At 47.3% G+C, this 25,597-nt stretch overlaps 3 protein-coding genes across 3 annotated transcripts; 1 reads left to right on the top strand and 2 right to left on the bottom strand.

Moving 5' to 3' along the window:
- Positions 1–3,252: 3,252 nt before the first annotated feature.
- Positions 3,253–6,393, bottom strand: ap5s1 (adaptor related protein complex 5 subunit sigma 1). Its single transcript, XM_029139160.3, is given in 4 exon segments — positions 3,253–4,085; positions 5,530–5,821; positions 6,089–6,102; positions 6,104–6,393. Coding segments are annotated over 4 exon segments (603 nt in total). The 5' UTR covers positions 6,272–6,393; the 3' UTR covers positions 3,253–3,956.
- A 2,081-nt stretch (positions 6,394–8,474) lies between these two features.
- On the bottom strand, positions 8,475–17,574 carry cdc25b (cell division cycle 25B). Its single transcript, XM_029139135.3, has 15 exons — positions 14,300–17,574; positions 14,123–14,205; positions 13,907–13,958; positions 12,685–12,726; positions 12,536–12,569; positions 11,863–11,997; positions 11,573–11,692; positions 11,359–11,484; positions 11,184–11,261; positions 10,767–10,958; positions 10,491–10,598; positions 10,339–10,401; positions 10,154–10,252; positions 9,697–9,942; positions 8,475–9,582 (listed from the first exon to the last, which is right to left on the bottom strand). Exons 1-15 carry the CDS (start codon positions 14,512–14,514, stop codon positions 9,442–9,444), a joined length of 1,734 nt encoding a protein of 577 aa, XP_028994968.1. The 5' UTR covers positions 14,515–17,574; the 3' UTR covers positions 8,475–9,441.
- Positions 17,575–24,032: 6,458 nt separating this feature from the next.
- Positions 24,033–25,569, top strand: noto (notochord homeobox). Its single transcript, XM_029139156.1, has 3 exons — positions 24,033–24,868; positions 24,972–25,159; positions 25,267–25,569. The coding sequence occupies exons 1-3, from the start codon at positions 24,370–24,372 to the stop codon at positions 25,465–25,467; spliced, it is 888 nt and encodes a 295-aa protein (XP_028994989.1). The 5' UTR covers positions 24,033–24,369; the 3' UTR covers positions 25,468–25,569.
- Positions 25,570–25,597: the final 28 nt, after the last annotated feature.

Raw genomic sequence — 25,597 nt, 5'->3', positions numbered from 1 at the left:
GTGTAATAAAGGGGTGCGACCCGTTAAACGCCCGCCGGCCCGACTCAAACACACTGGCTCACTGTCTCACTGTAATATAAAGGAATCAAGGAGGTCATAACACTTTATAGCTGCTTCTCTGCGCTGGCTGTGATCACATTTGCTCAGAGCTGTTGAGATTATGATCCCACATGACGGTGTTTCAACACAGACAGGCTACGAGCGCCAGCGCTGTTTTAATTACTCTTCCATTGGCGATGAAGGATCGATTGCAGCCCGTTAAGGAGCAGAAGGTCTCCTGCCCGGTCGGACCGGCGTTGGTTCGCGGCGCTAAAGCGTGATGTGAATGATGAAGTTCGGAGGCAGATGGCGTCCTGTTTGTGGCCGAGGCCCCCGAGGCGCCGTCGGAGCTTTGGGGGCACGCGGCCCCCTCCAGACTGGAATCCTTCATCGCTCGGCTTATTTACAGATCAACAAATCAATTTTATGGGAGGGAAACAAAAAGAAGCAAAAACAGGAAGCAGAAAATCGAAGATATGAGGGAGCCCTTGTTCTCATTTCTTCCCGCGCAGTTGTTGTTTAGTCGGCCGTTTCCCTGCAGACTGCAGCTTTTTCATTGATAATGAGCAACAGCAGCAAACCTACCGAGGAATCTCTGTGCAGAAAGAACCTAATTAGGTACTAATTGACTTCTACTGTATTTCCCATTAATTGAGTTGTTCGAGGTGATTGGATGATGTCACAGCAACGAGCTGTTCCTATTCATACAGCGGCGGGTGTGGAAATGTGGAAAAAGACAACGTTTGGGGGGAAAACATGAAATAAAAGGCTTGAAATTGAGAGTCTAACAAGATTGGAGACGGTGAGAGAGAGAACGCCTCTCTCCCGGCGCCGGAGCGGCCGGATGAGCTCCATTCTATGTTTGTTTGTTCTATGTTTGCGCCGCGGTGCGGAGGAGGAAGGGCCGCGTTCTAGGAAATCTCCAGGTGGAATTTGCAGAAATGTGGCAGAAGAACGCGAAGAAGCGACGCCGGTTCCGTCCCGAGTGCACGGGCCGCACGGGTCTGTTGTGACACTTCATGTGAATAGTGTTTAGCCCCTTTATCACCGCGCATTCCTCACCCTCCGCTCGGATACGAACTCCACTCAACTCCCGCCTGCGAGAGGAATCGTTGAAATTCTGGGGCTGTTCGCATGAGAGGGGATAGAAATGAAGGCTAATGTATATGAATGGGAGCCGTGGCGTTCAGGTATTTCACGCCGCGCGCCCCGACAGAGGCTAAAGTGAAATAAGTTGTCAACTCGCATTGAAATTCATACTGAACCCCTGGCTGGAGCTGGGCCCATTTTCTCCACTGTGCTCCCGCCACGAGGCGTACAATAGTCAGGGAGGCATCTAATGAGGCAGGAGAAAAAAATATTAAGAGGAAAATCCTTCAACTCAAGAGTTGGCATATTCAATGGCCAGTCGCTAAATTCAATGAGAAAGCTTTTGTTGGCGCTGGAGGCGGGTGGGAGGGGGAGAACCGAATGAAAAGGAGGGAGCGGGCGAGCGAGGCGGGCCTTGGACCGGGGGAAGAAAGGCAGGAGAGAGGCGGGAAAAGCTCCCATTGTGTGTTAGAGAAGCGGTCCCCGAGGTCCCACAACGAGTGCGTGAAATCCCGGGACGAAAAAGCATCCCGGGACCAGTTACTGCCCAGTTGGACTGTACGAGCTCAGCAAAGACGGCTGAGCTTCACCTCCACGATGGTGCGGGTTCAAGCAGACGGGTCAGAACGCAGCTTCCTGACTCGTGATGTCACTGCGGGATGTCACCGCCCTCTATGACATCACAAACACACAGTTGTTGAAGAGTCTAACGTTGTTTTTGCTACGAGGACGTTACGTACTTCAGTTAATGGCCTTCGGTTTATTCCCTGAGCAAGTGCTGTTGAGCGCTGGGGTTTCATTTCAACCGCGGCTGATTTCACACACGAGCTTGAGTCTGGTGCTAATCAGCGTTTGGATGACATTAAACAGAACTTCTCTGGCTTCGGTGGAGCCGCTCACCTTAACCCTTTTCATCCTTCACCTTTAACCCCCACGGTGGCCTGGCTTCACAGCGACGTCGCTCTGCTGCATTTTCCAGCCCTGTGCAAATGAAACCCAGCACATCCACTGCTGTTTAGCGTCCGTGCTCCTGAACCCGCCCACGGACCCGTGCGTGTTATCCAACAGCTGCCTGCAGACAGAACTCGGCTTCCCGTGCGCAATTACAAAGCGGCCGCACGCGAGAGCGATCCGAGCGCCGTTTGTTTGACGTCGAGCGGCTCGTTGTGAACTGGTGACGTCACAGCCCGGTGGAGTCTGCCTGTGTTTGCCTCCTGTCACCAACAGCACACGCCACAGATGCCTGGCTACACACTGGCCCCTAGTGGGCGAAGCCCGGCTCCTCAGGCCTGACGCTGCAGTGAGTTTAACACACCGGCGCTAATGAAGCCAAACAACTGGATGTGCTGAGCTACGGAAGTCAATAAAGCCTAATGTTGTGTCTCAGTAGCCACACGTTTTTCCTAGAAATTCACTAGTCAATGACTTTTATACCAGAGAAATGGCAGCAGAACAAAAGACCAAAAAGGCCTGAAATAGAGGTGTCTGATTCATTATAGAGTCAGACCCAAACATGCATCCAAGGTCTAGAGGAGAATGCAGGTGGACCTCAGGAGACTCTTCAATGCACTTTGGAAGCTCAGCAGCGCAGCCTGCAGCCGGAGCAGCCTCTCGCAGGCTGTGACTTATTCATACGCGCTCGCTCGCTGATGCTGGGGCGAAACGCAGGACTCACAGTTTGTCCCAGAGGTGATGGATGGGCTCCAGGCCGCATCCAGAACAAGCTGCAAACACGCCTCTGCCCTGCTGGAGCACAACTGGAGGGAGCGGTGTGCGCGATCGCGTTGAGCCGCCTGCCTCCGTCTGCTAAAAACTGTCTCTGCGCTGCTAAATCCACCGTACATTAAAGCAACTGTTGTATCGCTGCCTCACTGCTCCTACTGCACCCCAGTCTCCAGATCAGAGCCCTTTGCTGCACTGCCACGCAAACACCGCCCCCTGCTGGTGGCGACGTGGACCGCATCGGTCGCATTTGCTCTAATCCAGCTAACGTTATTTTCCCCATGTGACATTTCCAACCTGATTCCTTCTCTCTGGGCTTTAATCCGTTTTAAACCTTTCTCCCCTACGTCTCATGGGTGTGTGTTTTTGATGCACAGGCTTCAAACAATGCACCCGGGGTAATTCAAGAAATTAGTTTTAATTTTTATTAGAGTACAGAAAAAAAAACGTAAAACGAGAGATGATGAAAGCTGCATCAACATGTATTCGTTACGTCTGGATGCTTCCTGCACGCCAGCATCTCTGCAGATTGTCTCATGAATCCTGACACTGAGCACAGCTGACTGTCACTTGGCTTCGCTCTCTGTTTTTGCTTGTTTCTTTTGCACATGAAGTCGCAAACAGCAACGAGTTCACTAGAGGCCCGGGATGAGCCAATAATGCACTCGAGATTCATTCCTTTTCCAAAAGCTGTCAAAACGCAGGTGAAGCCCGGCAGCTCAAGGTCACGCTGTGGCACTTCAACTATGGCGAATCAGATAAATAACAGCCTTTGATGCTGACAAGTGGCTTTTAAATGGCCTCCTCAGCCGCGCACTTAAGTCTGCCACATTCTCCTTTCCACTCTTCAATTTGACAAACAGGATTTGAACTGAAGCCTCCCACACAGTCAACAGTCAACAGTGAGCAGCGAGTGGCTGAGGGAGATATTTACCACTCCGTGTGTTTACCAACTCGTGCAATCTGAAACAGCAGATGCCAGCAGCCGCCGCTTCTTCTGCCGCCGCCGAGGAGTCACCGAAGGCAGACAACAGCGGGCGCGGGTGTTTGGAGGCCGGCAGCGCGGGGACCGGAGCGGGAGAGGTCGCCCTCAACGCACAGCGGCGTCACTTGGCCATGTAGGCAGCCACGTCCTTCTCCAGGCTCTGGGCGAAGCGGTGGTTGAGGAAGAGGAGCTGCCCGTGAGGAAGCAGGCGGCTGAGGAGGGCGTCGATGCGGTTGCTCCTCAGCAGGACCTGGAGGAGAGCGGTGTTAGCGATGAGGCCGCGAGGACACAGACAGACAGACAGACAGACAGACAGACAGACAGACAAAGCCTGATCCGACCCCCCACAGCTGCTCCGTCATCCGGTTTCTCAGGTTTATAGTTGAATCTGTCAGAGGTGGTGATGATCTTCTAAAGGTTTATTACTAAGAAGGTGGTTCTAGCGTTTAAAATGGACGATTAGAACCTCGAGCCCTACTCACGCTTCACTCTCATCGTTTATTCATGCAGCACGTGCGGCTCGGTTCTGTTGGAATGCGCCGCGGCCGCTTCTGCCTAGAACTACGTTCATGCTAATGAGGGAAGATGTCGCCCCTGCAGCAGCCGCATCCCTGTTTTTGGACCACAGAGCAGCTCCACGGCTCAAAGGAACAAGATTTATCAGCGCTGGGGATAAACAGACATGTTAGTGGGATCAAGCCATTGTTGGTTTTGATCTTTTCATGGGATTTGTTGAATCTCACCAGTTTTATCCTTTAAGACCAAAATAAAAAATGTCTCCCAAGGAGGAAGGGAAGAGCTAAACTCTCCAATTATACATCTTTTCCTCCTCTAATCCCCGCTTCACACACTGGCCAACAGTAAATCGAACACAGCCAGACGTCCGTTTCATTAAACTCGAGCACACACACTGGTTACAAACAGGAGAACAGCGGCAGCTCGACCTTATTCCTCAGCCAATACGCTTACAGCAGAACACAGAGCCTATTAGCGGTCGCTCAGAAAGCGGCCGCAGCGCCATGTGTCTGCTTCACACTGATTTTACCTCAGCCCAGCTGGATCCACTTACTGCCTCTATGAATCCAAATCCCAGCGAGGCTGACGACTGTCTCCACGTTTGAAATATGAGGCAGAATAATATTTCTCTGCCGTTGCACCGGTTAAAGCTTTATAACCAACACTACACTTGATCTCAGCGCTGCGTTAGATCTGAGGCACCTTTAGTGCCTTTGTGTAAGTCTAGATATAAAAACAAGGTACTTGTTGGAGCAAGACCACAGTGACTGAGACTGTGACGGTGAATTATGAGTTCATGACATTGTGACGTTGTCGGACCAAGTGTAGCTCAGCAACAACTCTATCGCCATTATTGACCTGTCAAACCTTAAATACCTTCTCTGGTACCATCATGATGTTGTTGTTTCCTGTGGGCAGCTGATCATCCAACCAACCCGTCTGTGTTCGTTCTCTCTCTACCCAGATCAGGTTCTAATCACCACTGTCTCCTGATGCTGCTCAGTGGGATCTGTTTTTTTTTTCTATAGAATTCTACACAGGTGTATTGTGCAAGGTCTTACCTTGAGATACCTGTTATTGCCACTGTATATAAAAACGGTTTACAGGGAGACGTTGCTGTTGCCTGTTTTCCATCTAGTCTACTTATGAACTTTTTCCCATTGGGCGTCGTTTCTCACCTCGCTGCCCTGCCCCAGCATGTGCAGGTGGTCCAGGCAGTGCCGGGTCAGGCTGCGGAGGGTCCCCTCGGCCAGCAGCAGGTTCTCGTGGGGCTCGCAGACCAGCGTGAAGGCCAGACTTTGGACCCCCAGCCACAGGGCGCTCGTCTCCACAGAGAAGGGGTCTCCGGCGCGCAGGCGTTCCACTCCGCTGTCGGCCTCCTGCAGAGCCAGGGCCTCGTCGCCCGGCAGCATCTCCACCGGCGGCCGCTCCGAGGCCTCACGGAACAGGGAGACGGCGCTTCGCACCTGCCTAAATACCAGGTCACCACCGTTACAAACATCACAATACCTAAGTATATATAATCAACAGATTATGTCTGGAATAGATTAACGAAAACAAAAATCACCAGACATAACTGTCGTACCCAACAGTAAATTTATAGTTTCAGATGTTGAACTAAAACACCAGTTTTGGAGATTTGTAACACAGAGATAAATGTGTGATGATTTCTGCCTTAAATTACAGATGCAAATGTTTTATTTAATTATTTATTTATTTTTTCCATAAATCTCTCACCTCGCCACCACAGCTAATTTTCTCCTTCTGCAGGAGTCGTCTTTCCTCCGGCCTGAGGTCCCGGTACCGGTCCGACAGGACGGCTTCATCCGGACCGAAGCTCCGGGAGTAAAGGACCCTGCTCTCCCCCGCAGACAGCGCCGAGACCGGACACACGGTGTGGATCAGGAAACACCGAACCATGGTGCCACAAAAACACAAGACAACGCACTCAGTCCTCCCGAACAGCGCTTAAAATGCTCCGCAATGTTTCTGTTCACTTCCGCGTTAGTCAGCTGACCGCTCGCGGCCTCCGTAGGCGAACACCAGGTGGCGCTCACACATCGCTTTTTGTGTCAAACTTTTTCCTTAGTAAAACAATACAGGAATACAGGAATTTGTTTACAACACCTTCCTACAATGTAGTAAATATATGTATATATGTTATGACTACCAATTAATCTCTATCTCAATCTATTATCAACATTACACTTTTATTCTTAAGTTTAATCACTGCAATTCTCTGCGAGAGCACTGAGGTGATGTGATGGTCACACTGTTAATCATTGGTAACTTTGGGAAAATAGCATAATAAGAATATGTTACCACTTACTTACCAACTTACCACTGGGACTGCTAACGTCATTTTTGGGGCAGTGATGTCAAGCAGACCAGTCTGCAGAGTGGCAGCTGCTAAACAGCTGCTGTTCCACCACCTGTTGACCTGCGCCTCTACAGTAGTTAGTAGTCAATAGTTAATGTTAAAGCCAAGGCAGGACATTTGATGGAATACATCCACACAGAGTCAGTGACTGTTTGCAGCTAATAATAGGTCCACATTAGAGTGAAGGTGTAGCCAGAAACGGAAATATTCGATTTATTTACAATTGCAACAGCTTCTGAGAAACATCGCTTTATGGAACGTATGCTCTCTTGGGTTCCTGTTCACCACAAGAAAGGTCTGAACAGGTTTCAGTATTATTGAAGCGTGAGTCACGCAGCAACCAGCTGAATAAGAACAACAGGATGTGGGCAAAGGGAAACACCATCAGCCAGTAACACGCGGCCCCGCGAGTTTGAAATGAGGGAGGCTAAAAACAAGAAGCAGGGGACGGACGCGCCCTCGTGTCCAGTCCCAGCAGGAGGACGCGTGCGGGAGCCTCCGCGGCAGCAGAGAGGATGTGCAGGACAAACGGTTCTACTTGAGAAAACAACGACCCCACCCATCCTGCAACCACAGTGTCACAACCTACGTTTCACCACCTCGCAGGGTTGTTGTGGCCCGGCTGCAGAGATGTCGCCCTTTTAAAGGAAAGTGTGCACATGCTGTAGTCACACGGGAGACGAGGAACAAGCAGTCGCACAAGCCGAACATATGTTCTCAAACCCAGGTTTCAGAGGCCACACTGTTGCAGATGCATCATGTATAGCTCATCTGAGAGTGCGTGTCATCAGTCCTGCTCAGGCAAAGGTGGTGATAAGTAACCTGATGAGCGTCACTGTTCTTGGGCTCTAGTAAAGAATTTAACAGTTGGTGCAAACCAACACACTTGCTTGAGCTGAAAGGTCTGTAAATTAGTATTAGAGGTGGGCGGAATGCAAACAAAGGCCGGCCCTGCCTTCAAACTCTGGGAAAGTGCCAGAGGAGCGGGAGCTGTGCTTTCACAAGCTCCTCCACATTTCACTGGTCACATGCTCCCGGCACGTGACGGGCCTGATTTTCCCTCCTGCAACACAACTGTTCTGTCCTGTCAGAGCCCGTCAGTCCCTCGGCAGCAGGAATGTGTGCGGGGGACACGTGCCGCCGCTTCCAGGGTTGGCTGGAGAGGCTCAATTTGAAAAACAGGAACTGCTCGACTCCCGCCGCGCAGAGCAGAGGCGCAAACACAACGGCTGATACGATGTTCTCACAGTTCAGCAGTTTGTTTTTACGGTGAACACGTCACGGGCTAGTAGCTCATTTACCGTTCAGAGTGGTCAACTCTTCAAAGTGTTATGTATAGAACTGTGTTGCAGGTCATTTCACTAGAAATCTGACTATTCAGTTGCCAGTTTAGGTCATAATTCTGTTTCAAGGGCCTATTATGGTGAATACGCTCCCTGCTGACATTATGGACACTTCTGTAGTTCAACTCTGGTTTTATTCTGCAAATGGTTCTCTGCAGCTTTTACAACATTTCTCTCTTGCACCACAGTTAATCCACTCAACAACTGGTCATCAAACACGTGTGGATCAATGTGATCGTGACCAGATTATTTCATCCATGCATCATCCTGTTAAGGGTCAAACTCAGTCAGCTGCACTCTAACCTACAACCGGAACCAGTTCTGAAAACAAATACAGGGAAGAGTCTGTATCTAATCTCAGCATCATAAGATGCCAGATAAGATTAGCTTTGTCTAATCATCTTTTGATTGAATGGCATTCCGTTTGACAATTGAGTCAAATGTTGTACTTGTAATGCAACCTTTGAAAGGTTGTATTACAAATGCATATTGCCCCCATCCAAAAACATTTAAAAAGGAGAGAATAATGCAGTAAGTCCCAGTTTAACGCACATTGGATCTTTATTGCAGCAGCTCCCCACGATCCGGCACCAAAACATTGAGAGCACCCCATTCATTAAACTGACAATAGTCCTGCAGGAGGAGAATGCAAAACAAGGGTGTTTCTCTTGAATCTAAAATCTTCACATCTGCTGTAAAAAAAAAAAAAAAAAAAAAAAAGAAAGAACCCACAGACACACACACGCACACATACACAAGTATTGCAACTAATCAGGAAGAGGAAAAGTTCCTGACTATAATAATATCCAAATAACTTTGAGGGAGGGGGCATAATGTTAAATCACTGTCTAAATCACAGGACAACACCAAACCAATTCCATGTAAAAAAAAAAAGTATCAAAACAAAGCACCTCACCACTTCACGGTATTTAAATAAGTGCTTAAATAAAACAGGACATGACAAACTCAAGATAAAACAAACATCCAGTGAGGAGACGTGGCAGTGTGGTTTTGGTTGGATTATTGCAATATGGCCGTTTCTAACACCAGCATAATGTAAAAAAAAAAACAAACAAAAAAAAGCTAAACCAGCAGTAGGTCCAAGTGGTTTCTAAAAATGATCTCACTGCTGCAGATTAAAATGCAACTTAAAACCTCAGTAAAATATTTCCCATCTCTCCTCACATTTGCATAAAGCTATTTGAGTAAGTCAGATGAAACTCAGACTTTAAAATCCCCATTCTGTTGTCATAATTCTCAAAAAAAAAAAAAAAAAAAAAAAAAAAAAGAAAACAAATCATTGGTGATGGGTGAGGCACCAGAAAGGAAAAATTTCCAATGGGTGAGGGCACTAACTCAAGGACAATTCACAAATTCTTCAGTCTGCTGTACATGTCTCTTTTGCTGCGTTCTCCAGCCCAGGTGCGACTCTTCAGGCGAAATTTCCTCAGGTCCTCCTTGAAGTCCTCGTGGTGCATGGGCCGGTAGGACTGCGGTTCACACTGCGCCTGGAAAAAAGAAATTAACACATTCAAACTAGTGAACAGAAGCTTTCAGTAAAGATCTACTGATCAGAGATCAGGATTACTTTTTGAAAAATTAATAGCTTTGGAAAAACCAACCTGAAAATGTGGGAAGAACTCCTTGTATCCGCCCTTGAGGATGTACAGCTCGGGGTAGTGGAGCTTGGGATAGTCATTCATATCTCTGTCTCGCTTGCGGACGAAGCGGCAGATTCGCGGGCCACGTTCAGATGAGAACTCGCAGTGGAAGATGACGACGATGCGCTTGTCCGGGCAGGATGGGATGATGGGGGACCTGAGGAGGAAGTCCTCCACTTGGTCCTCTTGGTGCAGGTTCAGAGCCCCCTGAGAGATGAAACAGCAGAACAGAAAGATTGTAGAAAGACCTTGACACAGTTTCTACTAAACATCTTATGTCCCACTTGAATATTGTACCTTTTCTCATGTTAGCTAGATTGTGAGACATTTTCCCCACTTACAACTTCCTGTACAACTATTGAACCATTTAAATACACAGCAGATGACCCCAGACTGAACATAACAGATGCTGACTCACCTTAATGTGCCCTCCTTCAAACTCATAAGGGTAGCGACAGTCGATGACAATGACCTGCTCCACTAGATTGTTAAATTGGCCGCTCAGAGCTGCCACCATCTGAGGACCAGAGAACACATGTTATAAAATTGTATTCTACAGCTTTAGTAGTTAAAATTAGTGTGTGTGTAGATTTTTTTGCTCACCATTTCTGAGGTAATGTATTTGAGGTCTTGATGTTTGCCCTCCACTGTGGGCAGTACAAATGTCTAGATGGAAAAACAAAACACTGGATTAGACCAGACACATTCACATATTTATGCTGCAAAAGAAACAAAAATTCTCCAGACTTCATTACCTTGGTGAAGTCTCCAATGAGCTCATTCGAACCATCCTCCTCCCCATCCAGCAGTTTTTCAATCTCTGTTTGGCAGAAAGACTTGGACCTCTGAAGCATTGAACAGCTCTGAGAAGACGAGGAAATGGTCGGGAAGAAAATTAGGCATGTCAAGATTGTAACATCAGTGTCCAGAGAGTGGTCAAAGCCTCCAGCTACCGTTACTAATGGGTACGGACAGTCGCCAAAGGCCTTAGGAAACATTAGGATTAGAGACAGCAGTGAGCGAGGACTCACCAGTCGTGGGGATTCAGGATTCTGTTCCATGTTTGTAACTTGCGCCCCTGCCACGCTGCGTCGCCTCTTCACCCTCACTGGTGTGTTTTCGTCTCCAGGACAGTCGGGACGCTTGACAGATTGACGTGATGAAACTGGGCTGGGCATGGAAGGTGAGCGAAACAAGCTTCGTGGCCGGCAGCGAACCAAAGGCTGCAAGAGAGATGCATGCTTAACCTCAACGCACCATCTTTGGTCTGCTGGTCACATATAGATTGATGCCATGAGTGTAGGATTGGACACCAGCAAAAAAAGCTTCTCACTCCTAGATAGCTAGTTAAGATGCTGCATATAAAGCAGTTACCACTGCTTCCCTGCTACGTTTCCCTTTTGGATAAAGTGAACTACAGAGTTTTGTTTCTCATTGTGCAAACTCACAGAGTCTTCTGCTGAGCTGTCTCCCACCAGTGGAGCAGTGAGCAAACTGGCCATTCCCATCGGCATGTCGGAGTCATTCTGTAGGTGGCAGACACAGGTTTAGAAAGGGTGAGTCCTGAGCCAAAGTTTAGTTTGTATCTCAATGGATTCCGGGTAGGCTGTAGACAAAGTGTACCTCCATGTTGTCTTCAAGTACATCCAAGAAGCCATCATCGTCATCAGCATTTAGAGAGGAGCGTCTTAGGAACATGGGGCTTGAATCATGGAAGTCAAGCTGCTGGACTGGAGGAGGTGACGAAAACTAGAGGAAAGAGGAAAGGCAACTTAGCATCTTGCTAACGGTGTTAGCCTTGTGCACAAACATACTGACGCATCAAAACTTAATGTACCATGAGAGCTGGTGCGGAGTTGGGGCGGCAGGCAAATGCCTCTTTTGACTGTCCACCATTGAAGGAGCGCATGCGGCATCGTGACGCCGGCTTGGTTGGTTTCTTGAATTCAAAGCCCTCCTACGATAAAAGAAAGGAGGGAAAAAAAAGAATAAAAGTTAAAAATGAAAAATACTACAATGACACAACTGTAAGCCAAATTACAAAATACAACAAAACAGGTGTTAAAACATTCCACAGCAGCCTCTGTATCCAGTCAGCAGTTCCCTGGCAGAAACAGCAACACTGACCTCTGGTACATTCTCTTTTTCTTCACCATGCGATGAAGGGTCAATCATTTGTGAAGGTTTTTGGCCAAATATTCCGTAGCGATGACAATCCGTTTCCTGTCCTTTTAGACATGGACTGAAACCCAGAAGCTGGAGCTTAAAAGGGACAACAGGGACACATTTAGCAAAGGCTTTGGAGCCATATTTATTTATTATTATTATTATTATTATAATAAAGAATTATTACAGAATGTTAATACTCGTACACCACTCCCACAATGTTCTAATTAATCATGAGCCTGTTGTTGCCTATATCTTGATTGTGACATGCCTTTATATTTATGTTTAAACATCAACACTCATCAATCACATCAAGTCCTCACTTAATTTATTCCATAGTTTTGCACAACTTAAAGAAATACAAAACCTTTTTTTTTTGTTTGTGCGAATAGCATGAAATTTGACTGTCCCCTTAAATTATATCCCCCATCTCTTTCTTTAAATAGTTTTTGAATTCCACCAGGTAATAAATTGTACCTGGCTTTATACATGAACACAGCAGTCTTGTATTCCACAAGATCAAAAAACTTTAACAATTTAGACTGTGTGAAAGCTACATTAGTATCTAGGTTTAGAGATAATTCATAATAAAGCATGCTGGACTACAAAGAACAGACTTGATAAATCTACTTACTGGTAACGAGTTGATTCGTCGAATTGGCATCTTACTATAATTGAAAGAAGGGAGAGGAAAAAATTATTACAAATGTAAAGGGCACTTAAGTTTGGGTATTACTTGACATGACAAGGTAAAAAGGTTGATTATTATGTAAAGAAACTTACTCATTGACAACTCTGCTTGACTGCTGAATAGCCCTTTCAAATCTGTAACAGAAAAATTAAAGTATTTAGACCTGCTTATTTGTTAATTTGGAAAATACTGTGCTCTATGTACGGTGACATGTTCCTGTAATAAATTCAGGGCAGGAGCTGGAAAACCTTGAATGCACACTCAAACCATAAGGAATTTGAAGCTTTATAAAAATCCAAAAGAAACGGTTGGACTAGAGGAAGTTGGGTGAATGCACAGAGGCAAGAGGTGGTCTTTCATTGGAGCAGCGCCCACCTGTATGCTAAACAAGGAGTCGAGGGCTGAGTGTGCTGCTCAGGGGAGGGGAGAGGGGGTAAAAGAAGGGATGAAGATCAGCTAATCTACCATATGCCTGCTGGAGCCAACGCCGCCAACCCCTTTTGCTAAAGCTCTTTGTTTGCAGAGGGGGAGCGTGTCCTATTCAGTGCAGACCACAGAAAGGGAGGGCAATTTTCTGGGGGTGCCCTCATTTCAATAGTCCTGAGACAGAAGAAACTCCTGCCTTCCTTTTCCTATTGAAATAACAGTGCTTAGGAAGAGTGTGCCCAAACCCAGAGGGGGTGGGCTATCATTAACCCCTAGTGAGGAGCACTCCTAGCAACTGAACAGCTGTAGCCAAGGTGAATAGCCTCTTATTAGGCACCAAATGCTGCTGTAAAGGAACTCGCGCATCAGACGGAGACAGATGTCTCCAGAGGCTCACCCCACTGAGAATTCAGAAAAGGGCCACCCAAGATTAGACAGCTGAGGATATGCTGATGAAATACACAAAATAACAAAGCAGAGTACAACCAAGTGTTACACATTTCACACCCCAATACATGTCTGTGGATTTTGCCTACTGTTTTGATATAAACTGTTTGTTAAATTCTCCACTTCTGACAAGATGCAAGAAAAGAGGCACAGTCAAAACTAACTTTTCAAGACTGAATATATTGATTTAGTGACAGTGCAGAGTACTGTGTCTTGCTGCACCCCTTGTACTAATCTACTTAGTAAAAACCAAGTGAAACTATAATCTGAAAGCCAACGGCTATACAAATAATCCTAAAGATGAGAACTGGAACGGGTCTCGGCTGAGCCCAAGCACTGGGTGGGGGTGCGAGATGTTATGGGGGCTATAGACATGGTGCGTGACACACACACACACACACACACACACACTAGAAGAGACAAGAGGACAGTTTAACTCACGTGTCCTCCACTTCAACAGCATCCATGGGACTTGGAAGATCCATGCCAAGGCCTACAGAAAAGGATGTGAAGCTGTAATTCTTGATTTTTTTTTTGTGTTTAATATTCATGCTAAATACATATATGAGCCAAAACCATTATAACGTTACAGGTATTAGATGCACATTAGTCTACTGTCTCTTAGCACAGACAATAGCTTTTGAGTGGGACACTCACCAGCATCTGATGAGACGTCTGAAGCAAAGGAGGAAACTTTCTCGAGGGGGGGATGCTTCCTTCTTTTCGGGGTATCACACTGGCTGCGTGGGAAAAGAGTGGAACTAGAAAATGAATGGCTGGACCAGTAAACCAGACATGACATGCCAGGCTACATTAGCATTAGGTAAAACATACCTTCCGAGTCCAATTAAATTGTTCATGTCCTGGGCCAGGTTAGTCACAGGAGACAGCACAGCCGCGGGTCCGGGGGAGAACAGATTCCCGCAGTGCGGGGTCTTTGTGTTCAGGTCGGGCAGAGCGAGCGAGGAAAGGCCGGGGATCCCGTCGGGCCTAGTTTTAAAAATGGAGCGACCAGGACTGGTGCTGGCAAAAACATGAGTCGACTCCATCGCCGGCGGGGAAATTTTTGCAAGTCCTGCAGGTGAACGTTACTCCTTAGTGGAAGACTTGTTTGGAATCGGATAATTTAAACTAGTTAGCAAGACCACCCAAACGTCAAGCTAACCAGGGAGCTAATCCTTTAGCTTACCGAGTGAGTTTAAGAAAACATTTTCAAATCTTCGATGCAAAAACATCGACTGTAGGCGCCTCAATATTTTGGTATAAAGTAAAAATCTGAATTAATAAAGCCGCATTGTTGTCAGTGCTGGGGAGCCACGGCGGCGCGACCTGCTTCTCTGACAGCCTTGTGTTCTGGAGACTGAGTCGACGCGGCTCGTATTTATGTTCAAAATAGAAGCTCAGGAGCGGCAATCTGTCAGCCAATCAGCGCCTTTCTTACATCCAGCTGCCCAATCAGCTGGAACGGTACTCGTCCCGTCGTCGGGTGAGGGGGAAGAATAAGGATGTGACACAATGTTTCCTCTTAAACGTCTATTGTTCAGCCTCAGCATTTTATCAAGATGTGCATAAAACCGAATCCTCATTCTCCTAAACTGTAAACTTTGGCTTGTTTAGGTTTCTAAAACTTGAAGTCCACAGCTTAAAAAACATTCGTGTTAAGACTTTTGCAGACGTTTGTGCTGTGCTTGAATTACTTTTAAGATTCACTTTCAGTGAACGAGTGATTCACAAAAAAACATCAAGTCATTCATAGGCTCTTCACATAGATTTACTGGAGTAGAAGCTCTACAAATAAAAAGCACAATAAGCATTCACATTTTAAGGACACTAACATGGAATATAAATCCAGTAAATGTCTTTTCAGCCTGAGAACTGTGCACCATTTTACCAAAGCACGTTGTGCCTCCCACTCAAAGTGAGTCAGACAATAAGAAAATGATTGTTAGTGATGTAATGAAGACTTCCTTTGTCTTGTTCTCTCCTCGCTGTGCTGCCCACAGACGCTCTCCCCTCATACGCTTTCTACTACTATATTTAATGCATGAATGGAGGCTGGGACTGACTGATCAACTTGTGTCTGTGTATCGATTGGTGTTGGGTGGATGCAGCTTTTCAGTGAGTTCAGTTCCACCTTTCATCCTCAAACATCATGTGCTGTCTTATAAACTATGAAACTGGTTTAAAACAGTGCTTATTTTGCTCAGACAACAGTTTCCTAACTTCGATTTAATTTTCTGTTCTTGTTCCAATTGATCTCAACAAATGTATCCATCCTCCTTTGGTGGTTCTACACAACTTCATTGGGACATATGTAGCATTCATTTAGTCTGCAAACATAGATCAGAGCCCATATTTGCACACACATACCTACAATTAACTAGTTCAACCAGACTGCCGAGGCTGCTCAACCGGACTAATGTCATGAGCAGAAACACGTCTGTATTCTGCCTGGGGTTGATGAGAGTCTTTTTATGTACCTACTTCTACTTGTATCTATATTCTAAATATGCACACTTTGAATCTGATCCATGCATTCTGGCACAACAGTGCTTTGTCCCCAACAAGATGCTCAGTTTCATTTTTAGCAGCCCTGAGTTATAAAACGGGGTGTGAAGTAGCTGCTACTCCTGAACTTTGGGCTGTGGAATCACTGTTTGCTGTGACCGGCTTTGTTGTCAAAGTATCAGTGTGACTGGCAGCGTGCATGTAAATAAAGGTTTAGCAATTTGCCAGCACCGTTCCGTGGCTGCAGGCTCCCCACCCCGAACCTGAAAGGAGCAGACAAGCTCACTCAAAGAGAATAATGGTGAACCTTCACAGGCCCCCCGACACCTTAACAAGCTCACATCGACGGGCACAAACAGAGGAACAACAATGGGCCACGATTCGCAATCTGCTGCGAAAAAAAACAAGAAACCACTGACAGTGACATGATACCTTTGAATTCTGCCTTTCAACGACATAACAAGGACAAACTCGACTTCTTAAAGGCATACTGTTATGTGTTCATCCACAAATGCATGCATGCATAAATGGTTAATGCAACCCACACAACATACAATTCACACAGGTGCCCAACATGTGACCTGTTAAACTTCACAAATGTGATGAACAGAGTTTAAAAGCAGACAGAATTAAAAACAAGCTTTCCGTGTGTGTGAATGCTGCTATAAAACAGTCATTAGTGTCAGGACCAACCTTGATATCTGCAGGAAGCTGCCCATGCTGGTTGGTTGGTGACAAGCTGTAATTAAGGCTCATAAATAATGCTTCATCATTCCACGTGTGAGGCTCCGAGTGGTCTTTGTGAAAGGCGAACTCGCATGGCAGGAAAGCTGGACGTCAGCGTGTGGTTCCACATGTGTAGCCAGACTCCAGAGTAAAAAGAAAACCAACGTCTCCGCTTTGTTTGGCAGCAAACATGGTGCCTTTGATGAGACGACCCACCGACTGCGGATCACGAGCCTCTGCAAGGTCCCGGCAGCTGACGAGCAGTTGCATTCGTCTCATCTGTGGCGCTGGCGGTGCAATTGCGTTAACATTGACACCAGCTTACAGAGGTCATTAGCACAGATGCATCACAGAACACAGACTGTCCCACGGACGGTGGAGACGCTGCAAACCGCTGACTCCCGCTTTGGCTAATTAACATCACAGACAGCTCGCGACTGGGAGAAGCCTCAGAGCCTCGCTCTGCAGCAGCGTGGCCATTATTTCCCGGGCCAGTGGATATTATGTCAGATATTCTTACCGGTCTCACTGACTCTATATTAGACTGTGGGCTGAGCCAGTTAAACCAGCGTGACGCTGAAGCCTGATCTGCAGTAACTAAAGCACTAAAAATCCATCCCCGGTGCTCAAACACAGATCAAAGCAGGATTATTCCAAGCCCTTTGACCCTCACAGGATAATTAATGATCTCCCTGAGATATCTATACAGATACATGTTATATAATAAAATCAAACCTGCAATAAAGTAAGGATAGGCAGCAACGTCTCAGTCTTTACAGTCATCCAAAGGGCAACGTCAGGCTCACTAGCAAACGTTTATCTAGATCCAGACCTGATCTGAGTCGTGTTGGGAAAGCGAACCACTGGAGCACGAAACACACTACGCACGTGCACAAGTAATGATGTAGTTATAATGTTAATAACAATAATACTAAGGGTGTTTATCTCTCTGCAACACAACAGGCAACCTTCACCTAGTGTAAACGCTGGGACCTCTGCTTATCACAGAGACCCCGGCAAACGTGGAAGATAAGAGCTTAGTGCAGATAAACATTTGATGTTGTGTTCCTAATGCTGCCGGCTGTGTACAGTCAACAATGAATAAAGTCTCCCGACGTTTCCAGGTTGTGATTAATGCTGATCATAGACAGCGGCCTGAAACCTGTTTCCACGCAGCTTTTGCAGCAGACATGGGAGTTTGCCGCTGCTTCCCCCGACCTCCGCGCTGCATGGGGACCCTTCACGCCATTGTCCTCACTCGTGTCAGTGGGCTACAGGCCGTGCCTCCTTGGTATGGGTCAGCCAGCACCCCCTGCCCCTCCAGGGTCAGGTCGAGGAAGAGGAGGCCCAGCAACGGACAGATGGACGGCAACGCAGAGGGAGCGAGCTCCGGCCTCTGGCAAGGAATTCTGGAGGGAAAGACGAACAAAAGACGAGGAGGGGACGAAGCACAGGCTGGATGTGGGGGTTAGAAAGGAAGAAGTGAGGAGGAGGAGGGTCATAAAGAGAGGTGACATGTCCTGATAATGACAAATGACTGTTTGAGTTTATTTTGCCATGAAATAAAAGGAGGAGGAAAAGACAGATCAATGTGAGAATGTAAGTAGAGGTCGAGAAACCTATAAAATAATGAGCTCATTATAGTGATAATATAAATAATTTAGACTATTTAAAAATGATTGTGATGGTTCTAGAAGCTGTAACATGAAAATGAATAAAAACTCTCCGCAGGGGTTTGGTCCAATGTGCATCTGTGGTGAGTGGATTCTCACCATGTACAGAACAAACAGTTGGAGAATTTGTATGTCAATGCAGTGGATTGTGTGACGGCTTAATTGGCTGATCCCAATCTATGAGGCCCGTGGGCCGTGCTCAGCTGTAGTCAACTGTGGTGATGCATGTTCTTACACAAGCAATTGTTTAGCTGGCAGCATCCCCCCAAATACGTGCACGCATCTTTTCATGTGTGGAAGTTTGGAGTTGGTCTCACGTGACGGTGACGTGACAAAAACCAGCTCAGCACCAACACAAGAACAAGAACCCGACCCCGGTTCTCTGCGTGACGCCTGCCGGCCTTTCTCGTGTAAATGACGGGCTACGTCTCCATGTTGCTAATGAACTGAGAGAAAAGAGCGACATCCTGTTTGGATGAGACCTTGCGCTGTGGGCCGGCCCCTTTGTTTGGCTGCTAATGTCCTGTGAATACGACATGGAAAGCAGTTGGCAGCAGTTGGGACGCCCATCTGTTTAAAGGAGCCGACCCAGAGTTATTAATCATGGATGAGGTCAGGGATTAAAAATGAAGTTCAACAAGTACCAGGGGTGAGCCACAGTCCTAGGCCCCTACTGACGGCTTCTTTATTAATACTGGATTAACTGGGATTAATATCACCCCCCCTGCAGGGGTCAAAGCACTGGTTCAGTCATAGGAGGAGGCTGCAGCTCATGTCACATGTGTAGAGGTTCCTGAGCTCAGGCCTGGACTGAGGTCTGTCTGGTCCTGGACACTTCGGTTACAGTTTATATGTTAACAAAACTAAACGCAAACAAAGCTGAAAGGTCCAACAATTCCTACGGGACACAGTTCTGCCGTATGTTATTTCACATTAAAATGTGATGCCTAAAGTTCACTGCTTAACTGAAGGCATCCAAAGGTACCGTGTCACAATCAGCTGACGGCGACAGCAGCTGTTTTGACGAGCAGAGGTGACGGGTTTATTTACAGTGTGGCGCCACCTGCAGGCAAATAATGTGACTGCAAGTAACCAAAAAACTACAACAAACTCTGAACTACAAACATGGCGGAGGGAGCTCGCCACCACCGCTAAGGTACATTATTACTTTATTTTACATTCAAACGGTCAAACATTTTAATAGCTACTGTGCCTCATATTCTATCTTAACCTGAATGTTAAAGGTACGAATAAGATTCGTTTTAAACAGATTTAATTTGATTTTTACCAAGAGTGGAGAAAAGTGGCTACTATTACACATATGGCCGGTGTTGGACGTGTAATAGAGCTGGACAGGATGGATTCAATGATCTGTGGAGCCGTGGTGTTGCGTAGTATGAACACACGAGGGCGGTGTTGGCAGAATCCTGTGAGTCCACTTAGGCTGCTTTGAAAATTAAAGTCGGAAGCTGAAAACTTCCCTTGTCCACTAGATGTCGCCAGATGTCACCAGATGTTACCAGGTACGTTCCAGTACGTGCAGCCTGTGTGTGGTCCTGTTTGAAGTTCTCCCTCCGCTAATGTAAAAACACTAAATCTGCCACTTCTCCTCTCTCTTTGCATAAGAGTAAGACAGGAAGTGAGGTGTAATGTGCCTTTAGCTGGAGCTAATGACTGCTGGCAACACTTAACCTTCAGTCAGAGTCTATTACAGCACACACACACACACACACACACACACACACACACACACACTCACACACACACACACACACACACACACACACACACATTTCTGTCTTTGTCCGGCCTTTCTCCAGGGAAACAGCTGCTTTGATCTGCAGTCAGAGGCTCTGATTGTCTCCCACAGACTACAAGCGTAAAACCTGGAGAGGAGTGAGCACTAACGCGCGGGTCTTTACAGCATCTTCCTTTAGGCATCATCCCACTACTGAATGAAAAAAAGGACCAAAGCTCCACAACAAACACCAGCCTGAGACAGTGTCTGGTGACACGTTCCAACATGAACCAGGCCTTGAGGCGCCGCTCGTCTATTGACCAGGAGCAACAGAGCAAAACGCTGTCCACAGCTTCAGATGATGTTGGAAACACTTGATACCCACATGTCTCATCCAGGTGTGGCTCATTGTCTCAACTATTCAGCTCAGTTTGGATCAATGTTTCAAGAGTAGCAGGTGTTTCTAAAGGTAAATCACAGTTAAAACAATAAGCCTTTTCCAGACCATAATCAGACACTGTATCATCTCTAAAAGGCAAGTTGATCATAGTTTCTATTTCTGCTCAAACTGCAAGCACGTGTGAGAATTTCAAATTGAATGAAAAACAAAACAGACGAGTCATCACTAAACTCTACTTTCAGCCCATTTCCACTGAGAACATCCTTGAACGTGCATCGGACAGCGGACCGAGGCATCGTTTTCCTGTAAAAGGCCAGAGGAGGTGAGTGGGGCGGGGTGGGGGGTGCCGTCCGGGGAAGTGTGGCAGTAATATAAGCAAACAGAGAATGAGAGGAGAGGAAATGGCCTCTGCCAGTAATCACAGCCCAGGAGCAGCAGTGCATTCAGCTCGCAGCGCCGCCGCTCCTTCCAGCGCAGCAGCGCCCGGCCAGCGGCGCTTTATGGACCGGCCCCGACACCCACAGGAAGTGTAAACAGAGGTCAAGTGTTAAAGTCCAACCCGCCAATTCTCACCTCCATTAAAGTCCTCCAGGCACCTGGGCAGAGGCCCCTTTAAAACGCCGCCGTGATGGGTTTCATAAAGTTTACACATCAGCTGAGAGGGGACACGCCTCTCGAAGACCCGTGGCTAAAAGGTGGAGGAGGACAAGAAAGTCCATCAGTTCGTCAGGCGCTCCCGGGTCCGAATCCTCACGTCTGCGTTCAGAGTTGATCCCTCGTTAAGCCGGTAACGACACGGACGCTCATTTGCGCGAGTGCACGCGGGACGTTCGATGCCCGACCTGAGAGCAGCTACAGCTTCACAGCGGCCGGCGTCGATGCTAACGGCTGATTAGCTGCACCCCCCCTCCTGCCACACATGTAAATGGAAGACGCACACAATCTGAGTAGTGACATGCAAAAGAGCTAGAATTAGTCAGTTCATTTCACATTTCCATCATTTAGCTCAAAGTGTAAATTAGGCTTCATTTACTGTGAAAAACTGATCACAGGTTTAACTCGAGGGGAAACTGATGAGTCACTGAGTGAGTTGATCATTAGTTGAGATGTCTCTAGCAGCACCATTATACCAGTGTAGCAATATATATAAATCTATTTTCTTTTGCTATATGCAGTTTTTTTCCCTGCAGCTTGAAACATTAAATGTAATAAATATCAAGACTTATTGACGATTATGAGTGAAACTTCCAAAGGCACCACTGATTCTCCGTCTACTCCGGCAGCTGCTGTCCTTCCTGCTTGGGATCCTTCAAAGCAAAGTGACGTCCACTCACGAGTCCCTGTCACAGTTTGTTGACAGTGATTGTGAAGCGGTGAAATGATGAAGCGTCACAAATCGCAAAGTGCATTCTTATATAAAGGATTAGAACTGAAGGGTCTGAAGAACAGCTATCTGGATGCGTATGGAGCCGGACAGAACCTGGACGTGGACCCTGAGGTGACGTCCCAGTAGCGGCAGAGGCCGCGGACGCTGCTGTGAATGGCTTCATAAACTCATTAGTGATGGACGTGCATGCACCGACTACAGTGCTTGTCAAATGTGCCGGGCAGGTGAAAAAAAAACGCCTCCTTTCAGCTCGGCGGCAGTAATGATGGGTGTTTCTTTATGCTTTTGTTCCATTCAATCACGTGTGAACTGCGACAAGGTGAGACGGAGCAGATCACAGGAGCTTCTCCGGCGTCAGAGCAGGGCTTCAGCAGGGAAACCAGGGAGATCGATCCACAGAGGCTCATTTGAAAATAGTTCTTGCTTTCACAGTCATTCCACTTGTCGGGAAACTTGAAATAACTGTGTTAACGCGCACAACTGCTTTGCATTCAGAGAGTTGCATTGTTTGACGGGAGCCTCATTTAGGGACGATGGCCCACAGCTATTAGAGAGCTGCCGCTCCTCTCAGGCCGTGACTATGAAAGGAGGCCTCTGTGGGACAGTGGTGCGTGTATTCCTTGTCTGGCTCCAATACACAAGCGGGACGCGCTGCCATCGCTGCAGCTCCGAGGAGCAGCTTTTAGGGGGTTTCACTTTTCATATGCGCTCTGACTCCACGACAACAACAACATGTCCCGAGGGTCGAAACCCCTCAAAGGAGCAGGTAGAGCTGGAATCTACTGCACTGGAAATGAAAAGTAACGCTGCGACCATAACAAAACATGGTCATGTTCTTTTTTCATATATTTTTTATTCATTTTATATATTTTTGATTGTAATTTAAGGAAAACCAGAAAAAGTGTCCATCACATGTTCCCAAAGTTCAGTTGCCTCATTTTGTCTAACCAACAAACACACATTTTTTTAATGTTACAGAAAACCTGCAAGTTTGTTTTCCTTGTTTAAAATAAATGTATTTGCTCATTCCATTTGTTATAATGATAGTGATAATAATAAAGCTGATCTCAACTAAGTGTTTTTTTTTTCAAACGCATTCGACTTTGAATCCCTGTCCTTGATGAAGTTTGAGTCTGATGAACGCTCTGAGGCTGAATGTGAATGGAGAGGCTTCCCAGTAAACACTGGGGTGGGTGGTCTGGCCGTAGACACATCAGAAGTAGCATCCTTTTTGTTGAGAACGTCTGTGTTTGCCCTCTTCATTAGACGTTCTAGTGTCACCGAAGGAGGATAAATAAAACGCACCGAGGTCAAAGGGACTGAGCGCTTCGCCTCGGTGTTTAAATGTGTTTTAACAGTTACTTAAGGCTCTGGAGACGCGCTCTGTCACTTCCAAATGATGGAAATGAGCCTGGAAAGTTTGCAGAGCTGGCAATAATCCAAGTTGAAAGAGAGGACGTCTTTGTCCCCGGGCGGTGTCAGAAAGCGACCACTTCCTTTCAAGAAGCCGCGCGGCACTTCACCTTTAACCCCCGATTAAAGAAAAGATCACATATGATTTCCTGTGAAAATGGATTTCAAAGTAAGAGTTTTGCAGGTGAGAGGCTGAATTTCCCCCAATTCTTAAGACGCGCCGTCCGAACCAAAATAAACCCACATCAGATTTAAGGCTTTAGACCAAATCAAACGGAGCTCAAGCCTTTCCCAGCCAGAGCTGCTGCAGCCAAAGGATAGAACGGATCAACCTGTGGATTAGCGCAGTGACTGGGATGCGACTTGCAGATGGGTGGAAGGCGGCGGCACCGCTCCGTCACCGGAGCCGCCGAATTTCACGCTTCTCGGTTTCATTCGATTTGAAGAGCGACACCGCTGCTGTTAAAACGCGCACGCTGGAAACGGGGCGCATTCGTTTCGGACAGGAAACAAACGACTGACTGTTTACACGCGGCACTGAGTCTTGATTTACAACTACTTGAGACAAGTACAAATTACAATCGCGACTATGCCTCAGTGAGAAAAAATTAAAAACGTGTTTAAAAGTGTTGGAACTCCAACAGAAGCACAATTAACTGAGCGCGCCAGTTTCCCTGTAAACTGCACAGCTTTAAGGCAGGCTCCTATTGTGAAGGGACTTGTTACGCTGCTTAAAGCATCTGTCGAGCGGTCACGACTTAAAAGGCTCCAAATAAGGTGATTTGGTAACATCAAGGCCTGCCCAGCGGTAATGATTACATTTGGACTTAGGATCTATGCAAGAATTTGTAGGCCACTAAATCTGCCCGGTTCCCAGCCCCCACGACGCTTCAAAAGCCTTGTCATTCAAAGGCTGAGGATGTTTGACAATCCCAGCTTGTACCACTCCACCAATTAATTGGATACGTTGTCGGGATGTTCGTCTCTCTCATCTGCTACTTAGAAAGACAAAGGATCGATGGGGGGCTGTTGACACCTCCGTGTCCGCGCGCACTATAAATGAGGCGTCTCCGCACAGGAGCCGCGTTCACTTTCTGGCTGCACTTCGGAGAAGCGGCGTCTCTCAGCGAGGACCTCTCCTGCTTTGGTTGTTTTTTTTACCTGGTAACACGTCCCACAATGCAGGTGCCCGCCGTGCCCGTTGGAACTTATGGATACTCCGTGCGTAATTACGCGCCGGCATCGCTGTACCCGCAGTACCAGGGGAGCCCGTGCGCCTCGTCCACGAAACCTCCGAGTGGGAAATCCTTCACTATCGACGCGTTGCTCGGCAAGACTGAGGACACGAGCAGCGGCCGGGCGAGTCCTGGTCAGTGTGGAGGGAAGTATCAGCCTGCGGCCACGGTTCTCTCCGTCACCGGGCACGCGGGCTTACCGATGGCACCGGCGCCGTACGTCTACTCGCCCAACGTGCTGCACGCGCAACCTGGATATCCTGTCTACTGCTGCCCACCTTTCACCTGCCAGACATCGTGTCGCGGAGCGTTTTACGCACAAGGTAACGACGAGTTCACCGGGAGCGCAGCACGGAAGCGTTGGTGTCAATGCATAAAAAAAATCACGAGACTGTGATTAAATGTGTCGGCTTTTATCCTCCACAGCTTCACTGTCCAAAGTCAGCGCAGACCTCCATTCGTTCAAAAGCAAGGGCGGAAAGTCGAAGAGGATGCGCACCAGCTTCACCATGGAGCAGCTGTCCCGGCTGGAGAAGGAGTTCGCGCGGCAGCAGTACATGGTGGGATCCGAGCGGTTCCTCCTGGCCTCGGCTCTGCAGCTCACAGAAGCCCAGGTACAGAACCGCTCGAGCAGATCACGTCATCACAGTTAGCACTGCGCCTATTGCGCATCTAGGGACGGCTACGACGTTTCTAAAGGTGTGGCTTTTGCTGTCTCCAGGTCAAAGTGTGGTTCCAGAATCGACGCATCAAGTGGCGCAAGCAGAGCCTGGAGCAGCAGCAGGCCAAGCTGGCCAAACTGGGCCTGGCGGCGCCGCCCAAGAGTCCCGGGTCCCAGGGCCACGGGGATGAAGGCGACGAGGAGTTCTCCGAGTCAGACGTGGACGTGGACGTGTCCGACGACTGCACTGACCACTGTTAACCCACGCAGAGGACCAGTGGAATAAAGACTTGTGTACATAGTGCGGAGCTGCTTCTCCAACTAAGATTATTTAATAGATGTATATTTAATGTCCTGCATTTATTGCTCTTTGATGAGTTCACACTTCATT

This window comes from Betta splendens, chromosome 22 (genome assembly GCF_900634795.4).
Source record: "Betta splendens chromosome 22, fBetSpl5.4, whole genome shotgun sequence".
Classification (NCBI taxonomy): domain Eukaryota; kingdom Metazoa; phylum Chordata; class Actinopteri; order Anabantiformes; family Osphronemidae; genus Betta; species Betta splendens.
The sequence above is the reverse complement of the archived record's forward strand: the minus strand, read 5'-3'. Positions and strand labels throughout refer to the sequence as shown.

What these genes read in the sequence shown, in the direction of transcription:
- cdc25b (XM_029139135.3), bottom strand. Translation starts at nt 14,514, where the DNA reads ATGGAGTCGACTCATGTTTTTGCCAGCACCAGTCCTGGTCGCTCCATT. An exon ending in AAAAAGAGAATGTACCAGAG is followed by an intron (nt 11,693 to 11,862) that starts GTCAGTGTTGCT and finishes CTTTTATCGTAG; the next exon opens with GAGGGCTTTGAATTCAAGAA. An exon ending in ACAGCTCAGCAGAAGACTCT is followed by an intron (nt 10,959 to 11,183) that starts GTGAGTTTGCAC and finishes TCTCTCTTGCAG; the next exon opens with CCTTTGGTTCGCTGCCGGCC.
- noto (XM_029139156.1), top strand. Translation starts at nt 24,370, where the DNA reads ATGAGGCGTCTCCGCACAGGAGCCGCGTTCACTTTCTGGCTGCACTTC. An exon ending in CGGAGCGTTTTACGCACAAG is followed by an intron (nt 24,869 to 24,971) that starts GTAACGACGAGT and finishes TATCCTCCACAG; the next exon opens with CTTCACTGTCCAAAGTCAGC. An exon ending in TGCAGCTCACAGAAGCCCAG is followed by an intron (nt 25,160 to 25,266) that starts GTACAGAACCGC and finishes TGCTGTCTCCAG; the next exon opens with GTCAAAGTGTGGTTCCAGAA.